General features: G+C 41.0%; 1 protein-coding gene across 1 annotated transcript in view; it reads right to left on the minus strand.

The window, feature by feature from the left end:
• LOC148107468 (small G protein signaling modulator 1-like) overlaps window positions 1-18,256 on the minus strand; it is an 84,581-nt gene extending 66,325 nt beyond the window's left edge. The window contains 1 exon segment of the mRNA XM_087857172.1: window positions 17,910-18,256. Coding sequence (XP_087713298.1) covers window positions 17,910-18,256 — 347 coding nt within the window.
• Window positions 18,257-18,676: the final 420 nt, after the last annotated feature.

Here is an 18,676-nt window from a genome sequence, read left to right on the forward strand (position 1 = left end):
TGGAAAACATAGCAAAAAGGATTCTCCCTTACAGTCTCCAAAAGGAATACAGGTTTGCTGACACCTAGATTTTAGCCCCTGAGATTCATTTTGCACTTCTGACCTGCAGAACCCGAAGATAGTAAGTTTGTGTTGTCTCAAGCCACTCAGTTCGTGGTCATTTGCACAATAGTAACAGGAAACGAACACACTCCGTGTGTATTACTTTTACTACTTTAAAAAAAATTTAAAGAAATAGAAACAAACAGATGTAAGCCTGTTGGTGGAGGAAAGGTGGGAAGTGGGATGAAATCCCACCCTCTTTCTTGGTGAAGGCAGGCAAGGCCATATTTTGATTTTGCATGTATTCATTTTAAAAGTTTTAACCAGGCTGGAAAAACTGCAGGAAGATCCATTGTCATGGAAACCCAAACACGGGATTATCAGACATGATAATCTGTTTTGAAAGACTTTCAACCTGAAGAACTTTCTGCCATCCCACCCACCGTGGTGCTGCCCAGGGAGGTTGGCCTAGGGATCAAGCTGACACCTGTGCATATGGATATCTCTGAGCAATCTAGGCCCTGTGAGAGGGTGATGGCCCCACTCGTGGCCTTTTATTGAGAAATCAGTGTGGCCGTCAGGTAGGATTGGTAAGAGATCCCAGGACAGTGCCTAGGAAAGATGGGCATAGCTCTGTCTCAGCCAGGTAGGCAAGAGACCTCCCTTCCTTCATCCCATCTTCTCTCTACCATTCTTTGGGGTGACTGTTTTCCCCAGTGCTGGGACTTTACACTTCAGAAGTACCTAGCAGGATGACTTGTAAGCACATCGTTAATGAATGTTGATATAGTGATTTGGAGAGCACCACAACTCTCAGACTTACTGGTGATCACCTAAAATGGCACTCTTCACCCTTATCCCTTCACTTTTATCACAACTGTGTGCAGGATTTAAAACCACCAGAGATGTCCTTGGTAGCCAGTCCAGGAAATCTGGTTGGAGTAACTCAAGTGAAATACAATCTTTCTTCCAATGAAAAGGAGGAAAAGAAGGTGGTGGCAGGGCAGGTGACAAGCCCAATTGGGAGTTTGGAAGTGTAGTTGGGGGGAGGTGGGGGACTAAAAGATTGCATTACAGCTCCTTTTTGAAAACTGCTTTATCACAACACTCAGCGCCACTTGAAAGGATCTGCATCTGTCTGAGGCCCTAGAGTGCTGAGGTTTTTCCTGCACCTGCCAAATCATTCCTGAAACTGACACTCTTTTTCCCAGCCAATGGAATCGTTCTATTAAAAATTGGAATGAGTCGACTTTGCAGTGCTTTGGTTGATAGAAGAAATAGTCATTCTTAGCAGAAAACAAACAAACAAACAAAAAAACCCTGCTTGGTGCATAAGTACCAGGACAAAGACAATGTTTAGTCAAAGAACAGGGAAAATAAAGTACTCAATCTAGGGACAAGAATTCCTCCTTTAAGGGACCGTTGTTGTATGGTTGAGCCAAGGTATATGGTAGCAGGATAAAAGGACACTGACAGATCAGTATAAAACCATCACAGAGCCCACTTCCCCAGTGAAGAAATTGCCTTCAGGTGAAGCCCAGTGATTGACCCAAGATCTATTAGGTGGTAAGTGGCCGAGCCAGGAATTTAATACAGATGTCCTGACTCCAAGCCCAGTGCTGCCTACTTATCAAGCTGCCCAGCTGTCAGAAAGACTGTGATGCCAGCTGTTTGTAAGTGTCTATCACTTCTGCTCACACTTTCTTAGCCAAGCAAGTCACATATCCATGAGGCAAGACATACAAACCTGGGAGCGTAGTGAATAAATGGGAACAATGATATAATCTATATCATTTCCCTCTGTCCCTTGGACCCAGTGGTGGTAGCAGCTGTTGATAACCCCTAAATTAGCTCACCCTCCTTGGGCTTTTTTTTTAGAATTGACAATTACTCTCATTAAATCCTCACCAAAAATTTGTAGTCTGCATTATCATCCTCATTTGATAAATGAGAAGGCTGAAATTCGAAGAATTTAAATGATTTTCCCAAGTTTAAAAACAATGGACTAAAACGAGTATCCTCAGAGGCCAGAGTTCAGAATCCGTGTTCTTTCTTCCCCTCTAGCATGCCTTCCTTTGTGGAATTGGACAAAGCACACATGTGTCCATGTCGGAAGCAGATGAGGATGACTCCCATGAAATCTCTGGGGGACATACAAGGACACTAGAGATCTGAGCTATGTGACCGGCATGAGTCACTGAAGAGAAGTTCCAGCCCTTTGTTGCAAGTTTGTCTTTCTGTAAACCCAAGGGGTCATACCAACAGTTACACTTTCTTCTAAGTGAAAGGTACAGGCGGTGAGGCATGGCAGCCAACAATTCTGCTACATGCTCTGCTTCCTGAGACACTTAGCCTGCAACCCATCACCTTTCTGCCTCTGTTTCCATCAACACTCCGTAGACTGCTAAACCTCTAGGTGGGGTAGTTTGGGTTTTTAAAAAATAAGCACCAGGCCCATTGCAGCATTCACAACAGCCAAGAGATGTGATCAATGGATGAACGGATAAAGAAAATGTGGTATATACAAGCACATATTATGCAGCCTTAAAAAAAAAAAAGAAAAAAAATTCTGTCACATGCTAAGACTTGGAGGAACCTTGAGAACATTATGCTAAGCCAGTTACAAAAGGAAAAATACTGTGTGATTCAACTCATATGACGTCTCTAAAGTAATCAATAAATAGGAAGGTGGTGACCAAGCGCTGGAGAGAGGAGGGAGGAGGAATTTGTTTTAATGGGTACAGAGTTTCAGTTCTGTAAGATGAGGAAGTTCTAGAGATCTGTTGCACAACAATGTAAATATACTTCAGGCAACTGAGCTGTACACTTAAAAATGATTCAGATAATAAACTTAATGTTATGTGTTTTTTAACCACAATTTTTAAAAAGAGAAAAAAAATTACAACTAATACACACACGTAAGAAGTAGGGTTCTCCAGGCTAGAAGTAGGATGCTGGCTCGGGAATCATTACACAGCTTGGAGATGCCAATCTAGGCTGTAACTAGGTAACTAAACTGTAGCTTTCGGGCTCACCATGCTTAATCAGATTGGAACTCAGCCATTGAGCTTTACCGGTCTTTACCGCTAGATGGCGTTAAATACTACCTGTGCTAATCTGCAGAGAGAACAGGGGAAGAGGTCTGTTGAGGCAGATTTTTTGACTACTCACAGTGCACAACTACCACAGTGCTTTTCATTCCAAAGGCACTGGATAAATATTTATGCCGTTGAATTGAAGGGACTCTAATAGCATCTGGTGTTGACTCTCTTGATTTGAAAGCTGTCCTCCTAACAACCAACACACTGTCATGGAGTCCCCACTGTGGGCTTCCAACTGGTCTCAACTCCACATCACTCGGCGTTTGTGCAGCTCGTGGCTGCGTGCTGACACTGGATCTCCAACTTCTGCTTTTCCTAGGACCTGGCTCCTGGGTACACTTCCCTGATTTTGCTTCTCTCCTCCAGTTGGATTTGCGACCCTGTCCGTGTCTCCCTCTACTTTTGCCCTCTGCCCTCCTGGACTTCATCCAGTCTATACTTTTCCATTTGCTTCCTCCTCTCTCCGTTTTGTGTTTTCAAACCTTGGACACAAAATACCATTACATTTAGCACAACCCGGGGATTCATTGGAAGATAGTACTAAGAGTTTTTAGCATCTCCATATGACAGCCAGTGAAGGTTTGATAACAAGCCTTCTATACAAAGTAAGCACCAATAAGCCATTCTTGTCCCCCTGATAGAAATACATTGGTGGTGGAATCCTTAGTCTTAGAGGGGGTGCCTTTCAGGGAAAATCTGACCCATCTTCCTATCTCTCACTTACGGTAATCTGAAAATATCCAAATACAAGTTATCACTGTCAGACACACAAATTAGTACAAAGGCACATAAAGGCCTGAAACTCGATACCCGTGTTTTTTTTTTAATTAAAATAGGAAGGACCACCCAAAATATCCTGCAGATGCTCTTTTTTGCCCTAATAGTGTTTTATAATAATTCGTTCCTCTGTGTGAGTTCTTCTAAAGATGATAAGCGAAGGCTGAAGTGATGGAAACATACATTCTGGAAGATCTCCTACAGGAGAGATACCAAGACATAGCCATAAAGCAGACAAAGGCAGAACAGCAGCCTTGAGGTTGATTGCTGATCAGAAAGTTCTACCCCTGGCTCTGTCCGTCACCACCTATGGGACCTTGGCTAAGTTATTTAGGGACTCTTAAGTTCTGTTCTGTTCATCTATCCAATGGGGATAAAAATACTACCAGCCTGATAAGGTTATGACAAGTAAGTACAAAGATCTATGTAAAGCTCTTAGCACAGTAATCCTTAATAAGATTTAGGTAAGTGGAAATAGTGAAAGCAACACAAAACACCAGTTTCTAATGCTAAGCGAAATAAGTCAAGCAGAGAAAGACAATATTCATATGGTTTCACTCATTTATGGAACAGAAGTAGGAAGATCGGTAAGAGAAGAAAGGGAAGAAGAAAGGGGGGGTAAACAGAACGGGGAATGAACCATGAGAGACTATGGACTCTGGGAAGCAAGCTGAGGGCTTCAGAGGGGAGGGGGGTGAGGGATTGGGATAGGCCGGTGATGGGTATTACGGAGGGCACGTATTGCATGGTGCACTGGGTGTTATACGCAAGTAATGAATCATGGAACTTTACATCGAAAACTAGGGATGTACTGTATGGTGACTAACATAATATAATAAAAAATTATTATACAAAACAACAAAAACAAAAACACACCTGTTTCTGCCATGAAAGGGCAGGTTTTAAAAGAATTCTGAAAATTCAGAACGAATAGGCTCTGGCATAGCTGCAATTTATACTTAGAACAGTGGGTGGCGCTAGTACCATAGCTATCGAGCATGACCTTGCCCCTGACAATTTTTTTTTTTTTTTTTTAAACAGCATTCCTTTTCAGCTTTCTTCTCCAGGAATAGCAACATTTCCCCCTTGATCTTTTAATTTTTGTTATCCCCTTATAATTTCATAGGCTATTTTCAGTAGCACAGTAAATTATCTCTATTTTAAAACGCAGACACAAATTGCCATGGGCTGATTTCATGAAATTTTAAAATTTATTTTGAAGTTTTGCCCTCTTTCTAATTCATTCCCCAAACTTAACTGTATTGTTCTATTATGGGCATTGAAACAAATATTTCACATGTGTGAACATCGTTCATCCCAAGAAAGTTTCAAGCCCCTTTTTCTAGGATACCATAGGATATGTTTATTAGAAGGAGTGTTTGAAGAAAAGACTGAGCATAGCAGGAAAACTACCAATGGTTCTGAAATCATCCCTCAGTTGCTTGGTGGATATGCTCATGGTTAATTCAGCAATGATTATAATTACATGTGTTTTTTTTCTTCTTTTTAATTTTTAAATTTTTTAAAAATTTTAAAAGATTTATTTATTTATTTTAGAGAGAGAGAGAAGGAGCGAGCGAGCAATAGAGTGAGCACGCAGGGCAGGGGGGGCATAGAGGGAAAGAATCTCAAGCAGACTCCCCACTGAGCGTGAGCCCAACTCAGGGCCCGATCCCACAAGATCATGATCTGAGCCAATACCAAGAGTGGGACGCTTAACTGACTGAGCCACCCAGGCGCCCCTATAATTATATTTTCCAATTCAATTTGTGTTGCTCTCACAAATACCTTCATGAATTTTATTTCCTATGCTGTTGTCATTGCAACTAAGTTCAGGTCATTCTCTAGGCTGGCCTAGAAGCTACAGGTTGGACCTTCTTTGGTGCCTCAGGCTTGAACTGTAACATGGCTCAGGGCTCCTTCGCATCACAGGGTTTAGAGATTCTCTAAGAGTTAACTCAGTCCCTAAGGGTAAGAGGCTCCCTCAGAGCCAACTGTAGGCAAACACAGGCTCAGTGCAAAATGTATTTGTGCAACCACACCCCAAAGTCTTGTTTGCTGCCATAGTTCTGTGGTCTGAGCAAAAAGGGTGGTGTTAGCAGAGATCGACAACAGGGGCACGGCTGTCAGCTTGGGAGGTGAACTCTGAGGGTCCCGCTAATGCCTCTTAGGGGAGCAGCAGCCACCAGACTTGCAGAATTCAGAATGACATCCTACAACCCACTGAAAGGCCCATTCTACCCAAGAGAGCACGCTACTGACAAAATAATAGCAACCGGCGTGACCTGTTTAAACTTCTCCGTGACAGGTGAAATAATTTTGAAGCTAAATTCTCTTCTGTGTTTGAAGATGGGTCAAGTTTAACCCAACTTTGCAGAAACTGAAATATCACACATACCATATGGTAGTAAATTTGGTGAAAGAGCCTCAGTGGGTTTTGTTTTGGGTTTTTTGTTTTGTTTTGTTTTGTTTTGCCTATGGAGTCCCCATACATGTACATCAAAACAAGGGAAAAGAGGGAGAATATATTTGCAAATGACACTACAGATAAAAAACTGGTATCCAAGATCTACAAAGAACTTCTCAAACTCAATACACAAGAAACAAATAAATAAATCATAAAATGGGCAGAAGATATGAACAGACACTTTTCCAATGAAGACATACAAATGGCTAACAGACACATGAAAAAATGTTCAAAATCATTAGCCACCAGGTAAATTCAAATCAAAACCACACTAAGATACCACCTTACGCCAGTTAGAATGGCAAAAATAGACAAGGCAGGAAACAACAATCGTTGGAGAGGATGTGGAGAAAGGGGATCCCTCCTACATTGTTGGTGGGAATGCAAGTTGGTACAGCCACTCTGGAAAACAGTGTGGAGGTCCCTTAAAAAGTTAAAAATTGAGCTACCCTATGATCCAGCCATTGCACTACTGGGTATCTACCCCAAAGATACAGACGTAGTGAAGAGAAGAGCCATATGCACCCCAATGTTCATAGCAGCAGTGTCCACAATAGCTAAATCGTGGAAGGAGCCGAGATGCCCTTCAACAGATGACTGGATTAAGAAGATGTGGTCCATGGGGCGCCTGGGTGGCACAGCAGTTAAGCGTCTGCCTTTGGCTCAGGGCGTGATCCTGGCATTATGAGATCGAGCCCCACATCAGGCTTCTGATATGAGCCTGCTTCTTCCTCTCCCACTCCCCCTGCTTGTGTTCCCTCTCTCGCTGGCAGTCTCTATCTCTGTCAAATAAATAAATAAAATCTTAAAAAAAAAAAAAAGAAGATGTGGTCCATATATACAATGGAATATTACTCAGCTATCAGAAAGAACGAGTTCTCAACATTTGCTGCAACATGGATGGCACTGGAGGAGATAATGCTAAGTGAAATAAGTCAAGCAGAGAAAGACAATTATCATATGGTTTCTCTCATCTATGGAACATAAGAAGTAGGAAGATCGGTAGGAGAAGAAAGGGATAAAGAAAGTGGGAGTAATCAGAAGGAGGAGTGAAGCATGAGAGATTATGGACTCTGGGAAACAAACTGAGGGCTTCAGAGGGGAGGGAGGTGGGGGAATGGGATAGACTGGTGGTGGGTAGTAAGGAGGGCACGTATTGCATGGTGCACTGGGTGTTATACGCAACTAATGAATCATGGAACTTTACATCAAAAACCAGGGATGTACTGTATGGTGACTAACACAATATAATAAAAAATATTATTATAAAAAAATACACCAAAAAAAAGAAAACTTATAAGAAAAAGAATCTAATAAAAATGTATTTTCTTAAAAAAAATAAATATATGATAAAATTCTGATTGTTTGAAAGTATTCGTTGTTGATTCTGTTAGCCAGTTATATAATCAGCACACAATAACAATTTGGTCTCAAATGCATGTCTCGCATTTCCTTGCATTGGATAGAGCAACCCTGAATACTGCTCTAACCACGGTGTTACCGGACCTCACTTCTTATTTCTGGCGAATGGGAATACGTGACAGCGCTGAAGTGTGATGCCGTGTGCCAGTTTCCAGGACACGCTCCTCATCAAGTTGAGGATGAATGTCTTATTCTTAGTTTACTAAGAGTTTGGATTGCGAGCGAATGCTAATTTTAACCAAATGCCTTTTGTCTATCCACCCACGATGGCTTATCCATACTGAATCCTTGAAGAGATGCACTAATATTTCATTCCGAATCTCTATTTATAGCTGTATTTGTATTATATTTGCACAAATATCAATGTATATTTTTTTTCCTCCCACATTTTAACAGGTTTTTCTGCCAGGGTTATGTTGTTTCATACGATAAGCCAGCAAGCATGCCATCTTTTCCTATGGAAGAGTTTATATTACATCCTCAACGGATCTCTTCTTGGAATATACAAAAAGCATTCGCCTTTATGGCTAGGCCTGCCACGTTTCTTAGACGTAGTATTTTGACGACATTTTCGATGTCTTCTCTGCTGTTTGGCCGCCTGAGGTTGTCTATTTCTTGGCTCAGTTTTGGTCATTTACATTTTCCCAGTGAATTCTGTTTGTGATGTTGACAATTTATTAAGTGAGAACTATATGCATAATCTTATGTAAATTTGCTCCTCTAATTCTGTGGTCCTATGTCCTTTGGTATTTTTAGTTTCATATTTATGTTTCGTTTTGTTTTTAAGTAGGCTCCGGGCCCAGTGCGGAGCACAACGCAGGGCTTGAGTTCAGGACCCAGAGATCAAAGCCTGAGCTGAAATTAAGAGTCAATCACTTAATCGGACTGCGCCACCCCGGCGCCCCTGTTTTTCTTTGATTCTTGGCTGTGTTCACTACAGGTCTATTCATTCTATTGGTATGCTTCTACTTCAAATGGCTCACAGAACCTTAAGTAAAATACATGGCCATTGCAATTTTCCTGTTGTTCACATTCTAGGTGAATAGTAGTTTCCTGTCTTCGAAGAACACACTTATACTGAAGAATTCTAACATTTGAACCCAGGCAATGAGTTACAACAACAGGTTCCATACATACTATTACAACTGCTATATGAAAAAAACACTTTAATATAAAATATAATACAATTAAATTCTTAAATCCACATGGTAGGTTTAAAAAAAAACTGAATGCTTAATGTATTCTTAAGTAGTTACTTCAATAAATATGCATTGATGCGCAAAAAGTTTTTGTTCGGTATTACAGCATATGCAAAGATGAAAAATAAAATTATCCCTTACCTGCAAGTTCTTTAAATATACTTTAAAATGGGGATCAATGCACATAGAGCCCTAATACACAAATAGAATAAACGCCGTCATAGAAGCCCGAAAGTCCATTTGAACACAGGGGATAGAAAAAATAACATCTGTGTGGAATGGATCTTGTCATCAAGTCTCCCTTTTGACAGGCTGCTATGAAAAAGATGTGAAGTTATCTATATGTGATGTTTCTTTCTTTCTTTTTTTTTTTTTTTATTTATTCAACAGAGAGAGAGACAGCCAGCGAGAGAGGGAACACAGCAGGGGGAGTGGAAGAGAAAGAAACAGGCTCATAGCAGAAGAGCCTGATGTGGGGCTCGATCCCAGATGGCTGGGATCACGCCCTGAGCCGAAGGCAGACGCTTAACCGCTGTGCCACCCAGGCGCCCTATATGTGATGTTTCTTGTGCATTAATACGTGTTTTCTATCTGGTCACGCTGAGAACACAGTTGTATGGGAATAACAAAACAAAACCAAAACCATATTTCTCCAGACGGTTAAGAGACAGAAATTGCAGAGGATCCACGAGACTTCTACTATATAAGAAACACAAACTGACAAGACAGTATGACAATCACTCTTAAATGGAACTGCAACCCTATAATCAATCACAAAGTCATTATTGAGAACCGTCAGTCTTCTAAAGTGGTAGGTCTCAACAATCAATGGCCCTGGTAATTTTACTAATATCTTAAAAATAAAACCTAGGACACCGTTCTTTTTGGTATTCAATAGAATGTGGGTGTGGTGTGTTTATGTGTTCAGGAAGGTAGAACTACTTTTTTTTTTTTAAGATTTTATTTATTTATTCGACAGAGATAGAGACAGCCAGCAAGAGAGGGAACACAAGCAGGGGGAGTGGGAGAGGAAGAAGCAGGCTCATGGTGGAGGAGCCTGATGTGGGGCTCGATCCCATAACGCCGGGATCACGCCCTGAGCTGAAGGCAGATGCTTAACCGCTGTGCCACCCAGGCGCCCCCGAGGTAGAACTACTTTTTAAAAATTTTATAAAAATTTTTATAAATGATGTTGAGGGAAATTTTTATTTATTTATTTATTTATTTATTTATTTATTTATTTATTTATTTATTTAACAAACAAAAAAGTGGTTTATAAACCCTGTTTTGCCTTTGCTTAGTTATTATGCAAATTTATGTCATATATGAATCCAGCTGTACTTCCGAATAAAAACATTCTGACTTAGTCTTTGAAAAGTTGAAGCTGTACTCGTCAAACCTTTTTTTGTTTTGGCTTTTTATGGAAAAAATAATGTATAAATGATGTTGAGAGGGGCGCCTGGGTGGCTCAGTCAGTTAAGTATCTGACTCTTGGTTTTGGCTCAGGTCATGATCTCAGCACAGAGTTTGCTTGAGATTCTCTCCCTCTCCTTTCCCCTCTGCCCCTCCCCCTGCGCTCTCTCTCTTTCTCTCTCTAATAAATAAAATCTTAGAAAAAACAAACCTATCTATGATGTTGAGAGAAAAAAAAGGACAGTCTTCAAAATGATCAATGTTTCATAATTTTAACAGAAAAAGCATGCATTAAACAAGGTGGAAATACTGTAATTCAATACTCTGGCATTTATAGCATAAAATATATGTCAGCAACATACACCGTAAATATGATTTTTGAAATTATACTCTCAAATACTTTTAAAGTTGTTGTTATAGGAAAGTGGAAATTTTATCCTATCCTTTAGTGAGCTATATAAAAGCAGTACTTAATATATTTCAGTGCTATGTCTTCAAATATTTTTCAGCACTTAACTATAAATCAGAAATGTACATCTCAGAATTTTATGCATCTTTACTGATTTGAGAGGATAAATCTTTTGTTTAGTATTTTTAATTATATTATTACTCCTAATATTATTTATGAGTACCTGGCTTCCTTTTTTTTTTTAAGATTTTATTTATTTATTTGACAGAGAGAGACAGCCAGAGAGAGAGGGAACACAAGCAGGGGGAGTGGGAGAGGAAGAAGCAGGCTCCTGGTGGAGGAGCCTGATGTGGGGCTTGAACCCAGAATGCTGGGATCACGCCCTGAGCCGAAGGCAGATGCTTAACCACTGCGCTACCCAGGCGCCCCAGTACCTAGCTTTCATACAGAAATGTGTAGGAAAGAAAACAGGTCAAGCACATTCAAATTCTAACTCAATGAGTTCGCAATTCTCACGAAGAGAGGTTTTATCAGCAACCATAGACGGTGCTAAGAAAAATGAAAAAGACAAAGGAGCAATTGAAGCAGGTGGGTTTGCCACAAAACAGATGGGCTTAAGAAAGAGAAAAAAAAATGATTTCAGACAGAGGGAAAAGAGTAAACATTAATCAGAATGCTCTTCCAAGTATATAGGGTTGTGTGAAATGAGGTGTGAAGTTTGGAGTGGGTGGAGAAGACAAATTTATAACATGGAGGCAAACTTACAACGAAGCAGTTATGATATTTGAATTTCTCACTTCTTTGTCATTAAAAGACCTTAAAATCTTTGAGAGCACACTCTAAGAATTGGTTATATTTGCTTAAGGAACAGCTTAGCTACATTTGCATTATTTCTTAGTTTATACCAAAATTCTTTAAAAATGACATGCTTAGGGGCGCCTGGGTGACACAGCGGTTAAGCGTCTGCCTTCGGCTCAGGGCATGATCCCGGCGTTCTGGGATCGAGCCCCACATCAGGCTCCTCCGCTGGGAGCCTGCTTCTTCCTCTCCCACTCCCCCTGCTTGTGTTCCCTCTCTCGCTGGCTGTCTCTATCTCTGTCGAATAAATAAATAAAATCTTTAAAAAAAATGACATGCTTAAAGATACTTTATGTGGATCTGAAAATCTCACAAGAATATAAGCTCTACGAATAATGATTTTTAATTATTGAAAATACCTTATCTTTATAGTTTGCCTTTATATCTCATGTTGTACATATATGCTTGTTTTCTTTTGATTTATATTCAAATGCCATTAAAGGTTAAGCAATTTTCATTTATAGATTAAAAAGGTTCTTATAAACCAATAGTTGCGGTGAAGCTCTAAAACTAGAGATATTGGAACACTTTTTTTTTTTTAACATTCTGGTAGCTCAACAAAAACAACTTAAATGCAGCTTATGAGGCCTGAAAAATTCTGGAATAACATGGGTTAAGCACATGCTTGGTCCGGACAAGTCCAGCAATTTATTTAAGTAACCTTGCTTTCAGAGAAAAATTTGAAACTTACATAATTGACGAAATATCACCTTTACTTCATTGTACATGGCAACTCAGAACAACACTTATTTAATAATTATTCATTTAACTCTAATTAACCTCTCTTCACTTTACTAGAAGTCGGGGCCCAAATTCAGTCACCCTGCTGCCCGCATCCCAAACTCTTACCTTTTCTTCCCTCCTTTGCGCCTGTCAAAACCAGAATAGGATATGGACTCCAAGGGTCAGGACTTGGTTCTTGCACCTGTTAGCTGAGATCTATAGGAGACAAAGGCATGAAAGCCAAGATTTGTGTCCGTATAATTTATGGCCCAGTAATCCCATTAGGTTTATCTACATATGGTTCAGTAATCAACTTCCAATGCCATTCTCCAAAATGACCAAATTCAAATCAAGTCTACATTTTTCAAGCTGTTTTCCCCCATGACACTCACATTCCTACTTGCATTAAAGATAAGTCTTGCTAATTGGGTTCTGAGTCTATCCCAGTATGCCCCATTTAGGGTCTTTTCTATTTTTCATTCTGTATCTCATCTGAGTTTTTAACCTTTCTGTCCTGCTGCTTACTTTCTATTACTATGTAAGTACTAAGTGATAATGGGACGTCAAACAAGATGAAGGTATAAGACATATATAAACAATATTTAGCAACAGGCAGTCATTGTTAAATTTAGTGAAAATAGTTTCATTCAACTATTAGGGCATGGGAAACCAGGTATCAGCAGATGCTCGCTTTCAATCCTTTTTCCCTATTATTGTAAGAGTAATTCCTCAATTATACAGTTCTGGCAACTTCAGTCTTTCAGTTAAAATACTTTCACGGGGGGCGCCTGGGTGGCGGAGTCGTTAAGCGTCTGCCTTCGGCTCAGGGCGTGATCCTGGCGTTATGGGATCGAGCCCCACATCAGGCTCCTCTGCTAGGAGCCTGCTTCTTCCTCTCCCACTCCCCCTGCTTGTCTCTCTCTCACTGGCTGTCTCCATGTCAAATAAATAAATAAAATCTTTTTAAAATAAATAAATAAATAAAATACTTTCACGGATTCCAATTTCTCTCAAGATAAGATACACTTAGCTTAGAAAGCTCAGCTAAGCATAATTCATTTCTTCACATATGCCCCCATTTTTTGACTTTGGCAATTCCTTTGGGTTGGAACAGTCCTGAGCTATTCTTCCCTTGGCTCCATCAAGACCACATTCTTAAGATGTTGTTATTTCATCTTGGTGTATGTGGGGTTTATGTGAATGCTTTAATCTCCAAACTAAATTAGAGCCTCATGATGTCTGCACCCACTGACAGAAAATCTTATTTTTAATACCGGTGTCACTTAGCTTATACAAAATGCTTATATATATTTAATTCCCATGAAGGTATAAACTTTGTCTTTGTGATCTTCAAATAAACCATCAGGAGATTGCACAGTTAAAGAAAAATCTAATAAGTGAACGGATGCGTGACTGAATCAATTGTGGGTGGATAGGCAGAACTGTCAATGAATGAGTAAATGCTACTTTGTGAAAAATCTGAGTTTACAGAGTTACAAATCTATGCTAAAGACTGAGTTATATATTTAAATCAAGGTTGGGATAAAAAAAATAATGTGCATTTGAGGGAGGTCCATAAAAGACTAGGAAATGCAGAATTTTTTTGGTGAAATTTAGGAAGTTATTGCATGATTCCTGACAAATGGTTATTGTACTTAATTCTCAGAATGCAGTAGAAATGATAAAGGGATGGGGAAGATAATCTTTACTTCTCCATATAAACAGAGACTTGGTTAAGTACTTTACTTCTCTAAACCTGTTTCTATCAGTAGACCAGATGATATTAATACCTATTTAAGGACAAATTAAATAATTAATTATTCATAATTTGCATGTGCCAGTCACAGAGTAAGCATTTAACGTTACTTGGCATTACATTTCTTATGTCATGGATCTCTTTTGTTATTTACTTGCTTATTTATGTTTGAGAGAGAGAGAGAGAGAGAGAGAGAGAGAGAGAGTGAGTGCCTGTGTGAGCGAGGGGGAAAGGGGGAAGAGCAGGGGGACCGGGAGAGAAAGAATTCCAAGTAGGCTCCACACCCAGGGCAGAGCCTGATGTTGGGCTCCATCTCACAACCCTGAGATCATGACCTGAGCTGAAATTGAGAGTCAGAGGTTCAACTGACTGAGCTACCCAGGCGCCCCATCATGGATCTCTTTTTATGTTGTTGCCTTGTTCCTAATAATCTTCTGGTTATTTTTGGATCAGGCCCAACCGAGTCTCTCACTGATAACCACACAAAATGTGCAAATACACAGTTCCTATTACCATCACGGAGTGAAGGTAGGAAAATGATAGTTTTTGAGAGTTCGCACATTCGACAAATACTCATTCGAAAACATAACAAATGCCAAAATCTGTCTAGGTCCTGGAGATACAGTAATTGACACTTGTTGTTAAGTGTTATGAAAAAAAATAATAGATGGAGAAATGGCAGTGCCATCTTTCAACCTGGAGTTATGGTTTGAATTGCACTTTTAATAGAGTTGTCAGGGAAAGTCTTTCTGAAAAGATGACACTTTATCAAAGACCTGAATATGTATGAAAGGAGTGGGAATAGCAAGTTCAAGGCCCTGAGGCTAAAAGGTGCCTAGCATATTTAAGGAATACTAAGGTTGGAACAGAGTAAGTAGAGAATTAGAGGTCAGAATAAAGATTAATAATAACAATGAGAGGACTAGATAATGTGGTTTTCTTCTCAAGAGTAAGAAGGGTAATCACTGAAGAGTCTGAGTAAATGAAAGATATGATAGGACCCAAGGATATGGACAGCAAGATTTGAGAACACAAAGGAGATATAATATACTGTGCAGAGAATAGACTATAGAGGCAAGCTTAAAATCAGTAAGACTAGTGAGGAAACTATCACAGTAATCCAAGAAAAAAGATTATGATGGGTTGAACTGGGGCAGCAGGTATGGAGTCAGGGACGTGGACAGTGTCTGAAAGGAGAAGCAACAAGACTGATAGATCACACAGGGGTTATTAAAGAGAAGAGAGAGTAATGACTCCAAGTTTTTTATCCTGTGTAACTGCTAGTTTCTGCAAAGTAGGTTTTCATAGAAGCAGGTTAGGGTAGGGTGTGGCAGGGATACAGATATGCTCTCAGGACCCCTTCAAGAGAGGAAATCCGTCCAACTCAGAAGAAAATGGCTAGCTGATCGCTGCCAGCTCACTGCTAGCTCCTTCAGGGTTTGCTTCAGCTCTCTAGCCAACATCATGCTTTTTTCAGGACAGATCCAGCAGAAGAGCTAAAGAAGGTGACGGTGCCACTTCCGGAGAAGGCGTGAGAAAGTCATTCAGGGACATAGTCATTTTCGTCCAACATGAGATACTTCTAAAAAGGGCAGTCTTTGCTCCAGGGCTTCTCACTGAGCTGGTAGACACTGCCGGAGCAGCATCCTGGTCTAGTAACTCCCCCAACTGAATCACGTTTCCTCCCTTTAACGTTCACAGCTGTAACCCCTGACAAGTCTTCCGCATTCCGAACTCACTGTCTGCAACACGACTTCTCAGATTTTCAGGGAACGGGCTGTCCTAGGAAATTAATTCATCTGAGAAATCAAATCTTCCCACTTGGTCCAAATCTCTACAGAGAACGAAGTACAGCGCCGGCACGTGCATCAAGCGTGAGTGCAGGAATGAAGACTCAACTTTCCTTAGGGCGTCAGCATCTGCTTACATGGCCGGAGCACGTCCATGTCGGAAACTCTAGATGAACCTTTCCTCGGGCAAAAACGATGGTATTCCACGAAGTCTGTTTATTTCGATGCCACAATCCCGTAACAGAACAAATTCCTTTTCTTCATATGAATGTTCTTAAAATGTGTGAGATCAGCTGTCACAGTTTCTTCTATTTTCCTTCATTGTAAGCAGAGTATGACTTTTTTTCTAACTTTCCTTGTACTTGTCGTTTCCTCTTTGCTGTTAGCACTATATTCCGACAACCCAAAACTTAGGAAATTTCTCAGAGCAGACCACCCAGATTACTTCGTAGGTAAAAAGCAAAATGTAGAAAATAGTAGTGTTGACACTTACTTAAAATTTTTATTATTATGATTTTAAATATGGCAAATTTAGTATCATCATAGTGTCTGTAAGTATATTGATATATATCTGTTTGTATATTTATGCGTGTGTGGTTTTATTATCTATGTCTATAACTATATTTAATCATTTATCGTGTAGTAAAAAGGGCATTAGATTTAAAGACACAAACCTAAATTCCTAATTCTGATTCTGCTAATTCTTATGTATCTGAAATAGCCCAAGTCGTAATTGCTTAACTTTGGGTTCCTAATTGTAAAGAGTGGTATAATAGATGTGAACATTTTGTAAACCATATAAATACATAGCTATGAACACAGATAATTACATAGTTATGACGTGGCTGTTGGTTTAATTGTTTGTATGTCAAACTGGTTAGCTCATCTATCATAACATTCACTGCATGTTTGATATCTGATTCAATTAGCAGTTATCCATGCAGTTTAAAAGGCATGAATCACTAGCCCATTTATATGATTACTTGATGATACACTTGTAAGCAGTTCATCTAATTTATCTTGGAGGACTAGCCTAAAATACTGTCTAAAGGTAGAGTTAGCATGCACTTGCCCATTTATTCATTTTGCAAAGTACTGTTCAGTATTTATTGTATTTCAGAGGAAATGTGCTCGGTCTAATCCAATACTGTGACATTCTGGTAAAATATATAATAAGGTTATTGCTTAAACCATTCACCCTCAATAGCTTAAAAAATGTAAATAATCATAAACTACAAATATGTATATTTAAGATATTTTTAAATTCCAAGATACAGTTCTGCTTTTTTATATTAATATAAATTATCATTATTTTCTTTATAATTTATATAAGGAGTTAAAACCATCTTATTTTAATTTCTCTTCAAATTTGACATGGTATATAATGGAAAGCCATTAATATGAATGAAATATATCTACATATATATAGTTATAAATAAATTATGGAAAATATGTCTTTATATATTATGTATTTTGAATGGAGATATACAGAATTGAGTCATTTAAGAAAGAATTCATAATACTTGTGTATAATTTTAAACAACCAGATTAAATCATCCATTCATCCATCCACCCATCATTTATTCTATACACTGCATAATGTTTTGTTTCCTTCTGTCGTCACTCCAATTTCTCTGAATGTGAAAGGGGAGAAAGAATTTGTAAAGAGGAGTGTCTGAAAAAATATGTTCGTTAATACTTGCCTATCCAACCTTCCAACAAAAGCAACGCCCGCCAGGCTGGAGGCCGCAAGGGTGACCCTTGAAAGCGGGGCCCGCTGCGCTGGAGGCCGCAAGGGCGACCACGGGAAGCGGCGCCCCTGCGGGAAGCACTGGCGGTGGCGCCCTTGTTGGAGGCAGCACCAGGCGCGGTGAAGGCCGCACGGGGTTCACGGAAGCCGCGCCTCAACCGGAGGCGCCGGCATCGGTGCCCTTCCAGGAGGCGGCACCCACCGAGCTGGAGGTGGCCGAAGCCCACACAGAAGCAGCGCCCTTCGAGGAGGCGGCGATGACTTGCTGGAGGCGGTACCGGCAGCAGTGAAGGAAGCAGGGACGTGCACAGACGCGGCGCCCTGCTGGAGGCACCACCAGCGCGACCGGCGCACTGCAGGCCTGCAAGAGACGACGCAGGCGGCGCCCGCCGCTCCCGGGGCCTCAAGCTGGAGGAGGCGGCGGGCGTCCACGGAAGCGGCACCCCTGCCAGAGACGGCGGCAGCAGTCCCCTTGCTGGAGGTGGTGTCCGCAGCAGTGCCTTTCTTGCAGGCAGCGCCCGCCTCACTGGAGGCGGCAGGAGCAGTCATGCATGCGGCGCCCCTGCCAAAGGCTTCTGGGACCGCGCTCCTTCTGGAGGCGGGGCCCGGTGCGCAGGAGGCCGAAGGGCACCCGTGGAAGCCCCGCGCGCTGGACGGCCCTCCTCACTTTAGTGCGGCAGGGACTCCGGCGTGGATGCAGATGGCGGCGCTGGAGGCTTCAGCAGCGTTGATGAAGTCAGCAGCGGTGGCGCTGAAGGCGTCCTCGGCCTCAAGGGAGTCAGCGGGAGCAGCGGCGTTGCTGGAGGCGTTGGAGGCCGTGCAGGCCGTGCTGGAGGCGGCGCCAGTGGCGGTGTTCCTGGAGGGGCGTTGACTGAGGACGCCTCGGTGCTGGAGGCAGCCCCAGCGTCGGCGGCGCCTCCCTCTGACATCAGTGGTGCCCGGACTCTGGCATTGAAGGCAGCATCACTG

The sequence above is a fragment of the Ursus americanus genome, chromosome 30 (genome assembly GCF_024610735.1).
Source record: "Ursus americanus isolate L20-20 chromosome 30, mUrsAme1.1.p, whole genome shotgun sequence".
NCBI lineage: Eukaryota > Metazoa > Chordata > Mammalia > Carnivora > Ursidae > Ursus > Ursus americanus.